This window comes from Lissotriton vulgaris, chromosome 4_1 (assembly GCF_964263255.1).
Source record: "Lissotriton vulgaris chromosome 4_1, aLisVul1.2, whole genome shotgun sequence".
NCBI classification, from domain to species: Eukaryota; Metazoa; Chordata; class Amphibia; order Caudata; family Salamandridae; genus Lissotriton; species Lissotriton vulgaris.
Window position 1 is genome coordinate 1,113,583,426 of NC_141691.1, and position 19,478 is coordinate 1,113,602,903.

The 19,478-nt window shown below is 53.6% G+C and overlaps 1 protein-coding gene across 1 annotated transcript in view; it reads right to left on the bottom strand.

The window, feature by feature from the left end:
• Positions 1–18,131, bottom strand: part of SLC39A6 (solute carrier family 39 member 6) — a 376,217-nt gene extending 358,086 nt beyond the window's left edge. The window contains exon 1 of the mRNA XM_086965345.1: positions 17,512–18,131. Coding sequence (XP_086821471.1) covers positions 17,512–18,039 — 528 coding nt within the window. The 5' untranslated portion in view covers positions 18,040–18,131. The remainder of the gene's footprint in view (positions 1–17,511) is intronic.
• Between the last annotated feature and the right edge of the window lie 1,347 nt (positions 18,132–19,478).

Consider the following 19,478-nt stretch of genomic DNA (forward strand, 5'->3'; position numbering starts at 1 on the left):
ACGGAGGCCAGCCATTGGAGAAGGGCGTCTATCCGTTTAAGCCCCGTGTTTTGGGGATTGAGGAGCGTGTTTCTTGAGGTTCTTTCTCTCTTCTTCCCATTGGCTGGAATTTTACATTCCAGCCAATGAGAAGAGGAGAGAACGAAAAAAACACACCCCTCAATCCCGAAAATGACAGTGGTTTCTCCGAGGCATTTCTGCTTCGCCTCGGAGAAACGTGGTGGTGTTTCCACGTTCATGGCGTGGGAGCTGGTGAGTGATCGGAGGTCGGGCCTGGTTGCCCCTAGTCTTCCCCCCCACCGTACTTTGGCTCTTTCTGCAGCTGCTCGGCTCCGCTCGCCTCCCCCTTCCCTCTGCCAGCAGCCCTAGCGCATCTATCTCACTCAATGAAAATACTAGCGACATATCCGGTCTGTGAAAACACACACCTCCAAACAAAACACTAAAGGAATGGGGTGTCACGTGTTCGCAAACGTTCTTCTGCACCTCATCAGTTACGAAGCACTTTAAAATGAAACTACAAAAGAATACCTCTTTCTAACAAGTGGCACGTTTCACGCACAAAGTACCATTATGCTCTGCTTTCAGGTGGAGTTTAAAGGCTCCGCTTGCCTCCCCCCCTTCCCTCTGCCCGCAACCCTCCTCCGTCCCGCTCTCGCCTCCCCCTTCCCTCTGCCCGCAGCCCTCCTCCGTCCCGCTCTCCCCTTCCCCCTTCCCTCTGCCCGCAGCCATAGCACATCTATCTCACTCAGTGAAAATACTAGCGACATATCCGGACTGTGAAAACACACACCTCCAAACAAAACACTAAAGGAAGTCACGTGTTCGTAAACGCGCTTCTGCACCTCATCAGTTACAAAGCATTTTAAAATGAAACTACCTCATTCTAACAAGTGGCACGTTTCACGCACAAAGAACCATTACGCTCTGCTTTCAGGTGGAGTTTAAATTCACATGCAGTGACCAGGCCTCCTTTAATTGAATTATTTTTCCGACAGCCTGTTAGGCATTTTTCCAGATCGTGTTACATTTAAGAAAAGGGCAATAAATAAGTATATTTTCTGAGAAGAAGCAGGTCTTTGGAATTCTTTGATCTCCACGATCGCTAAAGACACATCTGTCACTTTTGGTTTAATCAAAGTTCAAATACTGTACATTTGTACTGGGAAAGTGCAGGCTTTTATATTTATCCAATTTAACAGCATTTTATTTAGGTTGTTCCATACTTGAGGGTCGAATAAAGTAATGGCCCTGCATGTGTGTATTGGTGGTCTGAATATGATTCCAGGAGTGGGGCATCCCTGCAGTTAAGCCACTGCACAACTGGAAACATGAATAAGAAATTCCCTTTTCCAGCACTTTAATTATGAGTCCCAGCTTAAGCACAGCTGCCAGGTGGCCCCGCGTCATGTGTGAGTGCTTAGGGCAGTTTTGCCCCTTTAGCTTGCAGTATCTGATGTCCCATTCTTGGACTTCTAGTGTTGCTTTTAATGTTGAAAACATGGACAGAAAATCCCAGAATGCAAAATGCTGTTGGTTGAAAAGCAAGGCCTGGCTGAACAAGACGCGGGCTACATGCATGCCCTGACTGCATGTTGTGAGGTAAATTTGATCGCTGTACAAACACGAATTCCGCATTTTGCAGTAATCACCAAACTGTCACAATTTCCCCTGAAAATTTTCGGCAGTTCAAATCAGCTGAAATTTACAGGGGGGGAATTAAGCTGAAAAAACCCTGCAACATTCAATCTAGTAAACACTGATTCTGAGGCACTTGCACACACTGTGTGTGTGTGTGTGTGGCTCTGTCTGTCTCTGTGTGTGGGTCTGACTGTCTCTGTGTGTGGCTCTGTCTGTCTGTGTGTGTGTGTGTGTGGCTCTGTCTGTGTGTGTGTGTGTGTGTGTGTGTGTCTCTGTCTGTCTCTGTGTGTGTGTGTGGGGGGGGGGGCTCTGTCTGTCTGTGTGTGTGTGTGTGTGTGTGTCTCTGTCTGTCTCTGTGTGTGTGTGTGTGTGTGCGTGTGGCTCTGACTGTCTCTGTGTGTGGCTCTGTCTGTCTCTGTGTGTGGCTCTGTCTGTCTCTGTGTGTGTGTGGCTCTGTCTGTCTGTGTGTGGCTCTGTCTGTCTGTGTGTGTGTGTGTGTGGCTCTGTCGGTCTGTGTGTGTGTGTGTGGCTCTGTCTGTCTGTGTGTGTGTGTGTGTGTGTGTGGCTCTGTCTGTCTGTGTGTGTGTGTGTGGCTCTGTCTGTCTGTGTGTGTGTGTGTGGCTCTGTCTGTCTGTGTGTGTGTGTGTGGCTCTGTCTGACTGTGTGTGTGTGTGTGTGGCTCTGTCTGACTGTGTGTGTGGCTCTGTCTGCCTGTGTGTGTGGCTCTGTCTGCCTGTGAGAGTGGCTCTGTCTGCCTGTGAGTGTGGCTCTGTCTGCCTGTGTGTGTGGCTCTGTCTGCCTGTGTGTGTGGCTCTGTCTGCCTGTGTGTGTGTCTCTGTCTGCCTGTGTGTGTGGCTCTGTCTGTCTGTGTGTGTGTGTGGCTATGTCTGTCTGTGTGTGTGGCTCTGTCTGCCTCTGTGTGTGGCTCTGTCTGCCTCTGTGTGTGGCTCCGTCTGTGTGTGTGTGGCTCCGTCTGTCTGTGTGTGTGTGGCTCCGTCTGTCTGTGTGTGTGTGGCTCCGTCTGTCTGTGTGTGGCTCTGTCTGTGTGTGTGTGTGTGGGTCTGTGTGTGTGTGTGTGTGGGTCTGTGTGTGTGTGTGGGTCTGTGTGTGTGTGTGGGTCTGTGTGTGTGTGTGGGTCTGTGTGTGTGTGTGTGGGTCTGTGTGTGTGTGGGTCTGTGTGTGTGTGTGGGCCTGTCTGTCTGTGTGTGTGGCTCTGTGTGTGTATGTGGCTCTGTCAGTCTGTGTGTGTGGCTCTGTCTGCCTGTGTGTGTGGCTCTGTCTGCCTGTGTGTGTGGCTCTGTCTGCTTGTGTGTGTGGCTCTGTCTGCTTGTGTGTGTGGCTCTGTCTGCTTGTGTGTGTGGCTCTGTCTGCTTGTGTGTGTGGCTCTGTCTGCTTGTGTGCGTGGCTCTGTCTGCCTGTGTGTGTGGCTCTGTCTGCCTGTGTGTGTGGCTCTGTCTGCCTGTGTGTGTGGCTCTGTCTGCCTGTGTGTGTGGCTCTGTCTGCCTGTGTGTGTGGCTCTGTCTGCCTGTGTGTGTGGCTCTGTCTGCCTGTGTGTGTGGCTCCGTCTGCCTGTGTGTGTGACTCTGTCTGCCTGTGTGTGTGGCTCCGTCTGCCTGTGTGTGTGGCTCCGTCTGCCTGTGTGTGTGGCTCCGGCTGCCTGTGTGTGTGGCTCCGGCTGCCTGTGTGTGTGGCTCCGGCTGCCTGTGTGTGTGGCTCCGGCTGCCTGTGTGTGTGGCTCCGGCTGCCTGTGTGTGGCTCCGGCTGTCTGTGTGTGGCTCCGGCTCTCTGTGTGTGGCTCCGGCTGTCTGTGTGTGGCTCCGGCTGTCTGTGTGTGGCTCCGGCTGTCTGTGTGTGGCTCCGTCTGTCTGTGTGTGGCTCTGTCTGTCTGTCTGTGTGTGGGTCTGTGTGTGTGTGTGTGTGTCGCTCGTTCAGAGGGTTTCTTGCCTTGAGTTCCTGTTCCACCCTTCGCTACAGGAGTAGCCTTGAAGTCCCTGCTTTCATCCAGCTGACAGCGTGTGGGAAGAATCAACCGTGTGGCCGCAGTGGAGGTGAGAGGCGCCGGCCGCGGGACTGCGAGGACCAGCATACACCAACTACAGCTGGGTCACCTTCCCGCGTGAGCCGCGCCCCCTCCCAGTGCCACGCCCCCACCTGTGCGTGTAAAACCTCTCGCGGCCCCCGCTCCGCGGGAGCCGCTCGTTCAGAGGGTTTCTTGCCTTGAGTTCCTGTTCCACCCTTCGCTACAGGAGTAGCCTTGAAGTCCCTGCTTTCATCCAGCTGACAGCGTGTGGGAAGAATCAACCGTGTGGCCGCAGTGGAGGTGAGAGGCGCCGGCCGCGGGACTGCGAGGACCAGCATACACCAACTACAGCTGGGTCCTCTTCCCGCGTGAGCCGCGCCCCCTCCCAGTGCCACGCCCCCACCTGTGCGTGTAAAACCTCTCGCGGCCCCCGCTCCGCGGGAGCCGCTCGTTCAGAGGGTTTCTTGCCTTGAGTTCCTGTTCCACCCTTCGCTACAGGAGTAGCCTTGAAGTCCCTGCTTTCATCCAGCTGACAGCTTGTGGGAAGAATCAACCGTGTGGCCGCAGTGGAGGTGAGAGGCGCCGGCCGCGGGACTGCGAGGACCAGCATACACCAACTACAGCTGGGTCCTCTTCCCGCGTGAGCCGCGCCCCCTCCCAGTGCCACGCCCCCACCTGTGCGTGTAAAACCTCTCGAGGCCCCCGCTCCGCGGGAGCCGCTCGTTCAGAGGGTTTCTTGCCTTGAGTTCCTGTTCCACCCTTCGCTACAGGAGTAGCCTTGAAGTCCCTGCTTTCATCCAGCTGACAGCGTGTGGGAAGAATCAACCGTGTGGCCGCACTGGAGGTGAGAGGCGCCGGCCGCGGGACTGCGAGGACCAGCATACACCAACTACAGCTGGGTCCTCTTCCCGCGTGAGCCGCGCCCCCTCCCAGTGCCACGCCCCCACCTGTGCGTGTAAAACCTCTCTCTCGCGGCCCCCGCTCCGCGGGAGCCGCTCGTTCAGAGGGTTTCTTGCCTTGAGTTCCTGTTCCACCCTTCGCTACAGGAGTAGCCTTGAAGTCCCTGCTTTCATCCAGCTGACAGCGTGTGGGAAGAATCAACCGTGTGGCCGCACTGGAGGTGAGAGGCGCCGGCCGCGGGACTGCGAGGACCAGCATACACCAACTACAGCTGGGTCCTCTTCCCGCGTGAGCCGCGCCCCCTCCCAGTGCCACGCCCCCACTTGTGCGTGTAAAACCTCTCGCGGCGGGGGCCGCTCGTTCAGAGGGTTTCTTGCCTTGAGTTCCTGTTCCACCCTTCGCTACAAGAGTAGCCTTGAAGTCCCTGCTTTCATCCAGCTGACAGCGTGTGGGAAGAATCAACCGTGTGGCCGCAGTGGAGGTGAGAGGCGCCGGCCGCGGGACTGCGAGGACCAGCATACACCAACTACAGCTGGGTCATCTTCCCGCGTGAGCCGTGCCCCCTCCCAGTGCCACGCCCCCACCGGTGCGTGTAAAACCTCTCGCGGCCCCCGCTCCGCGGGGGCCGCTCGTTCAGAGGGTTTCTTGCCTTGAGTTCCTGTTCCACCCTTCGCTACAGGAGTAGCCTTGAAGTCCCTGCTTTCATCCAGCTGACAGCGTGTGGGAAGAATCAACCGTGTGGCCGCACTGGAGGTGAGAGGCGCCGGCCGCGGGACTGCGAGGACCAGCATACACCAACTACAGCTGGGTCCTCTTCCCGCGTGAGCCGCGCCCCCTACCAGTGCCACGCCCCCACCTGTGTGTGTAAAACCTCTCGTTCAGAGGGTTTCTTGCCTTGAGTTCCTGTTCCACCCTTCGCTACAGGAGTAGCCTTGAAGTCCCTGCTTTCATCCAGCTGACAGCGTGTGGGAAGAATCAACCGTGTGGCCGCAGTGGAGGTGAGAGGAGCCGGCCGCGGGACTGCGAGGACCAGCATACACCAACTACAGCTGGGTCCTCTTCCCGCGTGAGCCGCGCCCCCTCCCAGTGTCACGCCCCCTCTCCGCCAAAGGGAATATTAGCAAGGCCTGTAACGCGCATCGCGGGACGCGCGCGGGTCGCAGCTCGGGGCGAAGCCCGGGCCAAGGGCGGGCCCGTTTTTGCCCGTTAGTGACCGGTAGAGACTGGGCCCGGGCCACCCCCTTTGGCTTTGGTTTCTACAGTTATCAAATCTTCTCATCCCAGAACCTATTTTCCTGCAGCATACTTGTACCATGCCTACCAGAACCAGAAGTAACGCCAAGACCAAATCTAAGAACGCCCAAGATGTAGCTCAAATAACTGGACCAATCGATTTATTTATTTCACGGACCCATGAGGTAATCAACCAGAGCATCTCTCTCCTTGAAAAAAGTGTGTCACTGGACCTTATGAATGCGAAACGCTCGTCTTTGGGCACTCTAGCAACCGCTACTTCTCCCATTCACCAAATCCTCCCGAACTCTTCTCTCCCCGTGACTGTGACTGCTCCTGACATCAATACAGTCCCGTCCACAGTTGATTTATCTGTAACTCAATTCGAGTCTGACTTATCATCAACATCAGATAACCTAGAGGCATCTCCCGATTTAGTAGCCTGTCAAACACTCGAAGGATCTGACACCAACATAGATACCTACCTTCGAGGGGTAAGAGAAGGAGCCATCCCAAAACAAGGTAGTACAAACCCCATTGACAATGCAGTAGCTAGGGCTTCTTTTCCTGGTCACGAGACGGAGCAGGGGAGGGAATCTTTAAATCAAACACAATCTGTGCAACTAATTACAACAATCCCACTAGAAACCAACCTCTTGCTTCCTACCACCCTTAACGAGGTTACAGATAACCCCTGCAGAACATGTAAAACCACCTCTCATATACTAACCGCAACCAAAGACCTCCTGGTACAGCACTTGAAACCCATACAATTAAGTATCAGGAATCTTTTTTTTTTTCACAACAGATTTTATTAGTTGCATGGTAAAAATACATCAAGTAATTCTCTGATCTCCAGAGACAATCACTAGGGCAAATGATCAAGGACTGCAACATGCAAACATTTTGTACGGGCGAGCAAACAGTAAAATAATCAAACGAAGAAAATGCATAGTTGTGCAGAAACAAGCCCCCCCGCCCTTTCCCGCCCCCCCTCCCCCAACTCCTCCCTCCCTCCCATGCGTGCTGCTGCCTACTCCGACCGTGTCGTGCCATGCGTGTTGCAATGTTCGCCATTACACAGGTTATGAGACTGTCAGATTAATTGTACATCATCCTCCTCCGGTGGCGGGTCTAAGTCCAAGCCCCGATAGTCTGCCCACCGCTTCCAAATTCTATAGTGCTTGAGAGGGCACCCCCGTGCGACAAACACCGGCTGTTCCAGGCCCATACAAAAGTCCATTCCATTCTGCCATGCTAGGAAGGAAGGGGCACGAGGCACCTTCCAGGATCTCGCAATGTCTCTTTTTGCCAATGTCAGTCCCAACAGTAGTAGATGACGCTTGTACCGGTTGCCCCCAACCCCTGCCAGAACATGAAGAAGAGCCAATTTGGGGTCCCTCTGCAGCTCCCAAGCCAGTACTTCATTCAAACACTGAAACACTCTGTCCCAAAACCGCCGAAGCGCCCCACAGCCCCACACTGTATGTATCAGCGTCCCCAGCTCAGTGTTGCACCTAAGACAATTCGGGGAAGCAATCAGTCCCGCTCTCCACAGACGCTGTCTAGTAAAATATGTACGGTGAAGGTACCTGAATTGTATTAATCGCAAGCGCGTGGAGATGGCTGCTCCCCTGGGCCCTTCCAGGGCCTCCACCCAATCTTCCTCTTCAAGCTCCCCAACATCCCGCTCCCACTGGGTCCTGAGGTGGGCAAGGTCTGTGGCGCTGTGGCGCACAAGGGTCTGGTATATGCGGGAAATCTTTTTGTCCGGCAGCTCCCCCATGAAGACCTTGGCCTCAATGGGACTAAAGTCTGGTACATCCTCCACTCCCTGGATATACGGGGTCAGAGCATGCCGGAATTGGAGGTACTTGTAAAATTGGGCATGTGGCATTTCAAACTCCTCCCGCAACATGGCAAAGGACTTGAGCACTCCCCCAGACATGACATCACCCAGGGTGGAGATGCCTATCGCCTCCCACTGTCGAAAGCCCACCAGGGCCGCTAGTTGAGGCAGTCGTCCATTCTGCCACAATGGGGTTTCTAGGGTCAGGACATTCCACCAGCCCACCCTGCGCAGGGCCTGCCGCCAGATCTGAAAGACCACCCACGTGGCAGACGGCAGAGATCTCCGAAGCGCCGCCGAATACAATAATGTGTGTAGGGAGGCAGAACCCATGAGGAAACGTTCCACCGCATAAGCGGGATCGCCCCTGTCCGCGTACCACCAATCATTGAGTACCAGTAGGTGGGATGCTTGATAGTATGACAACAGGTCAGACGTGGCCAGGCCCCCTTCATATGTGGAACGGAAGCAAGTCCGCAACGCGACTCGTATCATGCCACCTTCCCACAAAAAGCCACTCAATGCCGCGTTCAGGCGTCGGAACCAGGCGTGTGGGACCAACACCGGATGATTCTGTAATTGATACAGTAGGCGTGGGAGCGCGACCATCTTAAAGATGGCCGATCTGCCCTGAATGGAAAGCGGCATCCTGGCCCATGCCTTAAGATCTTCACGCGTTCGTTCCCAGACCGGGGTGATATTGCGCTCCAGGGCCACAGAAGCGTCTTCTGTGAGGTACACCCCGAGGTATTTCACGCCGTCTACCGTCACCTGCAGCCCATCGGCCCACTCACCCAATGGCTGCGGACCTCCTAGAGTCCAGAGTGTGGACTTCCCAGGGTTCATATAAAGCCCCGACGTTTCTCCAAAAATTTGCAGGATCCGCATAATGCGAGGCCCCGAGCGTTCCAGGTTAGTGAGAAAAAATAACACGTCGTCGGCGTATAGGGCTATTCTATCCGCCACACCAGATGACCACTGAAAGCCCCTCAGCTGGGCATCGATCCGCACCCACGCCGCGAGGGGTTCCATTGCGAGCGCAAAGAGGTACGGGGAGAGGGGACACCCCTGCCTGGTTCCCCGCCGGATACTGAAAGAACGAGAAATGCCACCGCCAACACGCACCGCTGCCGTCAGGTCCGTGTAGAGGAGCCGTATGTATGCCAAGAATCGGGGACCCAGATTCAGGCGACCCAAGAGAGCAAACAGATATGTCCAGCTCAAAGAGTCGAACGCCCTATCCATGTCCGCCAACAGCAACGCAGCCCGCTCTCCCAGACCCCACCAAGCCGAGATCGCAACCTGAGCTCGCCTGATGTTATGGCGGGTGGCCCGCTGGGGCATAAAGCCGGCCTGGTCCGGATGGACCAAGTCCGTGATGTAGGGCTTGAGCCTGTTGGCGAGGGCTTTCGCCAAAATCTTGGCCTCGGTATTGAGCAACGAAATAGGTCTGTAGGACTCGTGTCTCTCAGGGGGGCGCCCCGGCTTCAGGAAAATTACAACCTCCGCATGTCTCCAGTCCGGGGGCAGCACTCCCCTCTCACGTGCCTCCTCGATAACCGGCCGGAAATGGGGTGTCAACAGCGTCGCGTAGTGTCTAAAAAATTCACACGGGAACCCATTCGGGCCCGGTGCCTTGCCCGGGTTAAGCTCACCCAGGGCAGTGCCCAGCTCTTCATCCGTCAGAGGCCGGTCAAGTACATCGCGGACCTCATCCGAAACGGCCCGAGGCGGAAGATCGTCTATGAAGCGCTGTACCATGACGGCATCCAGGCACTCCCGAGACGCATACAGGGTCTCGTAGTAGGAGGCAAAGCTATCCGCTATCGCTTTGGGTTCCAACAGCGGCTCCCCCTCGGGGGCGACTATCTGGGGCAGTGGCTGTGCATGCATAATGCCCTGGCAAAGGCGGTGGAGCATTTTACACGATTTATCGCCCCATTGGTATATGCGGCTCTGTGTGGCCAGCCAAACCTGGCGGGCCTCATTCAACAATACCGAAGTATACTGTTGTTGCGCCAAAACCAGCTGACGTCTTATCCGTTCGCCATCCTCCCCCCGACCCCTACGCTCCAGGTCCTCCAAGTCCGCCTCCCGCCGCACCAGTTCCCTACGCCTCTCCCTCCGCGCTGCCGAGCACCATGAAATGTCAACCCCTCTCATGGTGGGTTTCATGGCCTCCCACAGGACCGCCGGGGATGTCACTGAGCCCACGTTGACGGACAGAAAGTGCGCAAGTTCACAAGTAACGTGGGCGCGATAGGAGGGCTGTGTTAACTGCCAGGGCGACAGGCGCCACCTGAATGGCTGCCTAGTGCGCCCAGTGCTGACCAGTACGGAGATCGGAGAATGATCAGAGAGCGCCCGTGGCAAGATATCTGCCGACAGGAGCCTACCGGCCATCGCCCGCGGGAGGAAAATGTAGTCCAGGCGCGAAAACGAGTCTCGCGCAGCAGAGAAGTATGTGAAGTCCCTACGCGCCCCTCGCTTGTACCTCCAGGAGTCAATCCAGTCCAGCCCTGTAACCATTGCCCTCAACCGAGACACTTGCCCCTCCCTCCCCGCCACCTCGCCTGCAGCGCCCCGCCATCTGTCCCATGAGACATCCATAACGTCGTTCCAGTCTCCCCCCACAATCGATAACACTGTTGGCATATCCACCCATAGGGACATCAGCTTCTCCACTAGGGCCCATTGCAGTGGGGGCGGCGCATACACGCTACCAAGAACAACCATCTCACCACCAATCTCGCCCTGTACAAACACATACCTGCCCTGCGCGTCTAGCCATGTGCGTCTATGTGTGAAGGGAACTCTCCGATGGATCAGAACTGCCACACCCCGTGACCCCCTCGTGAAGCCTGCATGGAATGTCTGCGTAAAGCCATTACGCTGGAGGCAGAGCGCCTTTGTACCCAACAGATGGGTTTCCTGCAGGAGCAGTATGTCAGTTCCCCTACTTTTGGCCCACGCGAACACAGCCCCTCTCTTCACCTTATCTAGCATACCCCGCACATTCCAGCTCAGTATGCGTGTCCCACAGGGATCTAACCGAGAGCCCCCAGCATTCGAAGACATTTACGCAGCGGCTTATAATTCAAGCATGTTGTTCCACAGGTACCAACAGCAGCACTCACCACGGATCGGATGCAGCACAGCACACACAAACCCCTCCCCTGAACTAGAACAGGCCCAATCCCCAACAAAGCCCCCCCCGACCCCCTAACCCCCACCCCGCACCTCCCAAACGTGGAAGCACCTGTCGTGGTCAGGGAGTGGTCCCGGCCCCAACGGGGAGCCAGGGAGCACCCCTTCCAATGGATCCCCTCAGCACAACCCATGTCAAACTAGGCTGTGACCCCTTCCCAACTCTGAGAAAGCGTGGCCTCCAGCCAAGCTATAGCGCCCTGGTCAAAAAGAACTGTCAAGCAAGTGAGCAAGTATCCCATTCACCCCCCACAGTCAAGGCACTTCGGCAGTAGCTTCCTGCAAATTCTTGTCATTGCTTGTGTTGGATCTTGGTTTTGGGCTGCGGTGCGAGCGGGAACGGCCCCGGCGCCTACGCTGATCGTCAGGACCCCCACTCGGGGGGCCCCCGGTCGAGGAGTCTGACTCACCGCCCTTTGCCGTATTGACCCGCACCCTGACTGTCTCATCTGTCCACTGAAACACGGCCTCCGGGGTGTCGAAGAAGAAGGTGCGGGACTGGAAGATAACCCGCAACCGAGCCGGGTATAGTAAGGCATAGGGTAACTTCAGGCCCCGAAGGCGGGCCTTGGCCGCAGTGAAGGACTGTCGCTGCTGCTGCACCAATTTCGTGTAGTCCGGGAAAATAAGGATCTGAGAGTTCTCGAACATGAGCTGACCCTTCAATCTCGCCTGTTTCAGGATAGCGTCCCTGTCGGCGTAGTTCAGCAATTTAGCGATCATGGGACGAGGACGTTCTCCCACCGGGGGCTTCTGCGTCAAAGCCCGATGGGCCCTTTCAACGACGAAGCAGCGCGAGAGGGCATCAGCCGGCATCCACCCCTCCAGCCATTGTGTTAGGAAGTGCTCAGCATTGCCCTGTTCGCAGTCCTCTGGAAACCCAAGGAAGCGAAGATTACTGCGTCTGGCGCGTCCCTCTGCCTCCTCCGCTCTCGCCACCAGGCCGTTTTGTGTCCTCTCGAGGGCCACAACCCTCTTCTTTAGGGTAGTCATGTCGTCTTCCACAGCCGATATGCGCGTCTCCGCACCAGTTATGCGTTCTACGGCGTTTCGCAGGTCCTGCCGAAGGAGCATAACGTCAGAGCCCACTGCCCCAATCTTGGCGTCCAGGACATCCCTGGACTGCGTGATCGCGGCCAAGAGGGCAGCATTATCCGGCACCGGGGGTTGCGTCCCTTTGGCGCCCGCGGCCTCGGTGAACTTATCGATGGGGCCCTGTTTGCCCTGATTGCCACTGCCGCCCCGTGTCATGGTGTTGTGGGGGAGAGGGGCCCGCGCCAGCCGGCCACAGCCCAAACCCCTCAGCCGCTGACTCCTGTGACCAGGTATCCCGCAACAAGGCGTCAGTCCCAGGAAGGATGCACTAACTAGAGTCTTTCAGCAGTAGCTTCGCCACCCAGCCAGCGCCCCAATAAGTCCAAGAAGCGATGCAAAGTCCATAGGCTCTTGCCAGGGGGGGGGGGGGGAAGAGGGGGTCCCACTGCACAGTCCTCTCAGGCCCCGGGGTCCGATCCGACCCCCGAAATGTAGCAGGGCCCTGTCAACCCCGGCAGCCCTCCGCCGCGACCAGTAGGCGCCGGTCCTGCCCCCCTCCCAACTGAGCCCGAGTCTCACTGGCACTGCGGCAGCCGCCGTGCAGGGCAGAGGCAGGGGTGCGCTCGGGGCCCGACACGACCCCCGAATGGCTGCGCGGCTCCACTACCCCCTGTCCACCCTCCGGGTCCCGCTCTAACCTTGATCTGCTGCAGTCTCTCGCCGGGCCCCAGATCAGCCCCCGTCCGGGCAGCACCGTCCTCCAGCGCCGATGAAGGTGCTCTTTGCGGCAAGATGGCAGCCGCGCCTCTCAGCTCTCCCCGCCGCCGTGACCCGCCAGGCCCGCTCCACAGCCGCCACCAGCAGCGCGACCCTGCGGGGGCCGCTCCTCTCAGGCCCGGGCGGGGGGGGGGGGGGGGGCGGGGGCCGCAACTGTTTTTCTTGGACGAAGCTCCGGCAGCACTCGGAGCTGGCTCCCCAGTGACTCTCTGCGCGGCCCCTCTCACCCGGTGGGATGGTCCAGAAACCAAGGCCCCGGCTCCAAGGGCCGCACCACACCGCAGTCACCCTCCGGGACGTCGCACCGCCTGAAAACACGGTGCGGGCGGCTCCGGCCGCAGAATTCAAGTGTCCGGATGTTAGGGACTGGCCCAACTGCAGGGAACATAGAGTGTTGACCAGGGGCAGGATATATTAAGCAGGATGATTATCGGCTGGTCGGAGCTCCGGCTCTACACGACCGCCATGTCCGCTGGCCAAACTTGCTTTCTCAAGTATCAGGAATCTTTAAGCCCAATTGGCAATCCTTTCCACCACACTCCTTGCTACGAATGCACATTCTGCAAAAAAAGGGCCGCGAAATGTGATTCAGCCCCCAAAAACATCTTATCAACCACAACCACCCAAAGTAACCAAACAACCAACTCTGATTATCCCACCCCCACAAAACCCAAAACATAATGTTTCAAAGCAAAATCTGCAAAATGCAACGCCTCGAGCACAACAGGTTAAAACAACTGTGGTGTCGAATCAACATACACCTAACATAGGCCCGGTAATCCCAGGTACAACAGGGGCCACATCAGGAAATGTGAATGCAATTCACTCCACCAAAAAGTCAACACCTTTACCATCTAAACCAATGGTCCCACCCCAGTTGTCACCTAAAAAGACCCCAAAAAAAATACCAGGACCCAGGCGTCCAGTTCACCTGCCCCCAGAGGCTACGCCATATACAATCATACTCACTGGTGTACCTGAATTAACAGAAGATACACCAGAAACTGCCTGGTCACTCAAAAATAAGGTCATGCAATGGCTAAGCATCAACAGGCCATTAGAACCCCATCATTCTGGAGGGATCTCCACAGTCCGCAGGGTAGTTTGGGTAGGTAAAGCACCAAAGTCGACCCGCGGTGACTGTATCATCGTAACGTGTAGAGACCCTTCCACTGTGGATTACATATGCGCTTGGCCCTCGCTGGAGAAAAAAGGTGGAATTGATGCTCGCCATCTCTCTTTCTTTTATCCTCCAATGAAACAACACCACTATACCCCAACCTGGAACTGGCACCAGCCCCAAAGTGATCAGTGGAAGCAGGTGGGGTATACCTATGACCACGGAAACAGAAACATATCTAGAGATTGGCCAAGGCAGTACTGGCAGGACAGACCCTACCAATCATACGAAGGTTGGCAGGGCTTTCCAACACAAAATCGCTTTGACTGCCTAGAGATGGTGGATTGACCGTTTTGGTCTGAATTAAAGAGTAAAAACACCAATATCACTTACCCACCAGTAAATCCAAGCCAGGAGCGAGCTTCACCTAAACCTGTTTTTAAAGTACAACAAATTCCCCTCATTTACGCAAACCAAAAGCCGGAGACAACCACTGATGTCTCCCTCAATCCTACTAATGCCATGTCTACCATATCCACCGACCCCTCTGGGACTGGGCCCGATTCATACATTCATCAACCAAAAGCTTTAAGAGATCCCATCAATCCTTCTCAGGCTCAGATAGAGTACCCAATAGACACCCCGATAGTGAGTTCCCTGAGGGAATTACCTCTTTCTCATGTATCCCCTGAACCCACCAATCTGAGTCTTTCCATTACATATTGGAATGTCGCAGGTCTGTCTTCAAAAATAACATCAGACTTATGGCTTAACACAGCCAGGGAACACCAGATACTCTGCCTGCAAGAAACATGGTGCACAACCCCGATACATCTAACGGGATATAAAACCTTCTTCACTCCAGCAGTGCAGGGAAACATGGGCAGGCCAAAGGGGGGGCTTATGATCTATGTTGCCAATACTCTTCCCTTTATATCGACAAAATTGTTAAAAGAATCTCCAACATACCAAATCATGCAGATAATCACTACTAATGGTAACACCTATATTTTTATCAATTATTATAACAACTCTGGCACATCGGATTGTTGGTCAAATTTAGTAGAGATTGCCACATTCTTAACAACACTGCAAATTGACAACAACAAAAATACAACACACCTAATGTGGGGTGGCGATTTCAATCTCCCTCTGTGCCCAAATTATAAAAGAGAAATCTGTGGGCTGCAAAACGAACTTGGCAGCCCCATACCCCACTTTGTGCACTCGACATGTGGAAGCAAACTGAATGACATTATATTCTCCCTAGACCTGGATTTTGTGAATGAACTAGTAGACCCGCAGCAGGATTTTCTACCAACTTTCCATGGAAGAGGCTTCCTAACAACCATAGACTACATAATAGCCTCCCATTCACTTAAAGGGCAATTAGCAAACTTTGAAACCGGGACTAACGCAACGAGTGACCACTATCCACTCAGTGTAAGAATTATCATCAAACTAGTAAATGGCCACCCAGCAAAGCCGAGCCTTTTAAATCAGCATTCTCTTACTATGAATAAACTGAATGGCTACACGGTCAAATGGGCTAAGATCGACCCGGAAGAGACGACGCAGAGGGTCCTTGAAAAATCCAAGTACTGGATATCTGAATGCACGTCCCTGGAGGCGTCACCTCAATTAATCGTTAGCAGTTTCCAAAGCATCCAAGAAACAATAAGGAATGAACTATTTGTCAAGCTAAAAAAGAACAACAAGCCCCCTACCACGAGATGGTTTGACACCATGTCGGAAGGCACTTTCAACTCTTAAAGAAGCCTTACATAGACCCACGAGAGACCCCTTGGAAATTTCTAACTTAAGAAAAGCATATAATTCTGCCAGAAGGGAACGTAAAAAACAAATCAAACAAGAACTTTGGTCACAACTGCATGACAGCACCCAAAGAAAGGATAGCGCCCTATTCTGGCAAGTCATAAGATCACAAGAAAAAGAGGGTGGGGGGGTCATAAGATCTCCATTCTTGGCCAATAGCACAGAAACCCAACACCTAGATGTGGCAGTAACTGAAGAAGATTGGGTCACCCATTTCTCAAAAATCTTTGGCCCACCTTCGGACCTTGCAGTAGATAATGGTTCAGGAACAAATGAGGTCCATTTATCGGAAAATAACATCTACCCGATAAATATCCATTTCCACCTTAGTGAAGTTATAAAAGCAATCAGGGCATCAAAATCTGGCAAGGCTCCTGGCCCCGATGGAGTTCCAATGGACATCTTCCTCCACAATGTAGATTTTTGGTCACAGCTAATCACTCGGGTTACGTCAGCTGCAACCTCGGTCGGGCTTTTCCAGTCATGGTCGACATCAATCCTCTTACCCATCTTTAAAAAAGGCGACCGCAACGACCCAGCCTGCTACAGACCAATCTCCCTTCTGGACTCCATGGGTAAGATCGCGGGTCGAGTGCTCTTGGACTGTTTACAATCTTGGGCCCGGGAGAACAACATTATAACCGACCTACAATATGGCTTCCAGAAGGGGCTTGGGACTGTGGAACAGGCTCTTAACCTAGCCCTTTTGGCAGGGAAATATGTTGGCGCCAAAGGAGGTAACATCTTCCTTTGGCGCCAGATGGTTTTTAATTATGGCCTTGTTTTTCAACTCAACAGTTTCCACTATGAGAATGTCCAATACTGGTGCAGTGACCAAGTGGTGAGCCCTGATGAATCTGCCAATAAGTTTGTAGGGCAGTGAAACATGTTGGCTGTGGGTATTGGTATGCGAGGTTAAGCTACCAGCCTTTTTAATTCACCGGTACATACCATAACTAATAATAAGATTGTAACTCTGGTGTGTCTGATGATTTTAATCACTTTTTCTGTTGCATATCAAGGAGTGATTCCTTGGATGGTCTTGGCTTGCACCTGTCTGTATGCACACGACACGTATGGTTTTGTTTTTGGACACTTTTTCTTTGAGGAGGTAAGGCGACCGATGATGAGAAAGGGGCAAGAATTGGGTACTTACCTGCCTAAGGGCCCCGAAGGTTCTCCCGTGAGGTGCCTTCCTCCTCACCACACATTTTCTATGTTTATTTCACTATAAGTGTGGATTGCGTACTGTCTCAGTTGATCAGTCGCTGGTGGTCAGTTTGAGTTGAAAAACACTTCTGGATTCCCCCCCGTAGTTTTTATGTGCAAAGAAACAATGATTTGCTTTGGATGGACTGGCATTTTTGAATACAAACGCCTAGACTGATGCTTCTAGTGGGCGGATGCTTAGGAGTTAAAGTGTATAACTTCCAGCATAATAATATGCCTTATTAGATGAACACTAATCCTAGTCCAGGGTACAGGGATTTTTTGGTATTGATCGCAAAAATAAGCGTCAATAACACGGTCAGTAGGCAGGTTAATGTAAAGCTTAATAGTGGTCCTTTGGGAGCAGTTAGGTGTCGAGTCTGGGCTGCTAACGTGTGGGACAACGTTACAAATTGAGTCTGAGACTCCAAAGTAAAGAAGCAGGCTGATACCCTAGGTAAAGGTGTATCAACAACCACTGGTTTGAACGGTGCAGGCTTCAGTACCTGGGACAGCGGCTTTGGGGCAACAGGTCAAGACCTAGATGGAGAGGCCCAGCTCCACCTGAAGTCCCCAATCAGAGCAAGGCATCGGTTAGTAAAGTGTGGTTTTGTTAATACTGGGGTACATGCATTTAACCTTCCGATGATGAAAGCATAATACATCTGAATTCAAATGGCTCACCTGGTGGTGGGGGGTGCCATCTTCCTCCACCTGGTGCGTGTTGGTACTGTGCCTGCGACGGCGGGACAAGGATTGCTGTTCTTGGGGGTGCGCGGTGCTGGGACAGCTGGCACCCAAATGGCTCGGCGGGGGCGTGTGATGGGGATGGTGTGGATGCGGGTTCCGCTCTTTCTCCTGGTGGTGGTGGGGATGCTGATGGTGGTGATGATGCTGGTGGTGTCGGTGCCCGTGAAAGGTGCGTATCGCCTCCACCCCGAGGCTCCTCAGAAGGCGACGAAATCCATCGGCACTCAGTGTATCGTTATCCCCGTATCGCAGGAAGAGAGCGTGCAGCTGCTGTCGCTGAGCTCGTGCCGCCTCGGGTAACTCAGGGACCAGGACCGGGGTAGAGGTGAATTCCGGAGTTTCAGTGTTACTGCTGACGCTCGGTTCCAATGAAGGCTGGGGGTACTGGGCAGCCAGCACCACTACGAAGAGCAAGCAGAACAGGAGCCACACTGACAGCATGGCTGCTGCGGGCCGCGCCATAGAAGGCTGCTAGACTCAGCACCCCATTCATGCGGGGCACTCTGGTAGAATACCGTTTTCTATGTCTATGTCTTTTTGTCAGCATTACAACTAGATACGTCACGGCCGAGGAATGTTTTGTGCCTACCTGCACGGAAGTCACAGCCACGCGTGAGGGACCTAGCGGATTGAGCCAGGGGGCCGCCATTTTATAGTCATTTGCTGTTTTACAGCCTAAGCTGTGTATTAAGGAGATTGGAACGTTTGGCACCAGCGCACGGTTCCCTTCTGATTACGGTCTACGGTAGTGAATGGTTTCAGAAATGATTGATTTCTTTGAGTAATCTGTCGTTGCCTGCTACTAACATTTAATAAAAGAGAAAATAATTCACAAACATATATGAGTAACGTTTGCATGCTCTTCTTGGGAAAATAACAAATAACATATATATTGTATCATCGTTAAAGGTATTGCATAGATGTATCGATTACGAGCGTACGCCCCAAGTGAAATACTTATTTTAAACATGGCCGACATTTTACTTTCAGCGGAATAACCGAGGTTACTATAGGCTAGGAATAACCGAAAACCATGCTTCTGCCAAAAATGCGGCATAGTATTTTTTTCCGTATGAGTTTTATATGAGCTTTTGCTGTGCAAGATAATGTTGGATCTTTCACGCTTCTCAACATTTTAAACCTCCGTAGAAGACGTGGCGTTACGGCCTGAATTGCCTACTTGGGAACTAGGGAACAAGATTCCAGTCTCGGCGACGGCTACACCCTGTTGTGCTGGGAAAAACACTTGCAATCCAGGCGCCTAAAGAAAAGAATGTGACATTGTGTAATGTATTTGGTATCAATGTAAATCGTTCCAGTACATTCAGGCCGAGTTTGCGCTATATAAAACTTTCAAAAGGAGAAATTGAGTGGTTTGGAGGGTGAGCCTGCATTGTTTGTAATCAATCCACATTCCTGCCAAGTGCCAAGCATTAAGGGTGAAACTAACGTATTTCAGTGCTTGCCTCTGTGTGGCTGCACTGAATTTAAATGTGATGCAATTCATAGATTCTACTCTTGGTGAGATCTCATGCTGCCCCTTCAATCCGGCCAGCATAAATAATCTCTGCCCAGAGCTGTCCAAATTCGCCTCTGGGTGCCAGTGCAGTTTCTGTGGGATGGGGAGAACTGACGTTGTCCTAATTACGGCCGTGCTGGAGGCTGGACTTGGCTCTTCAGCCTCTACCTCAAGAGTCTGCCTCATGCTGGTGCAGGAGAAGGGCAAGAGTCGGGGGTACATGCAGGTACATGGCGTCCACCCACTATTTTTACAGGGTGGACGACGTCCCCCCTGCCAAGAAGTTGTACCCCACAGAAATATGCTGAACTTGTCCCAGTGCAAGACACTGGGACAAGTTCAGCAGCGCCTTACAATTCCCAGCAGCTACGTGCAGGCAGCG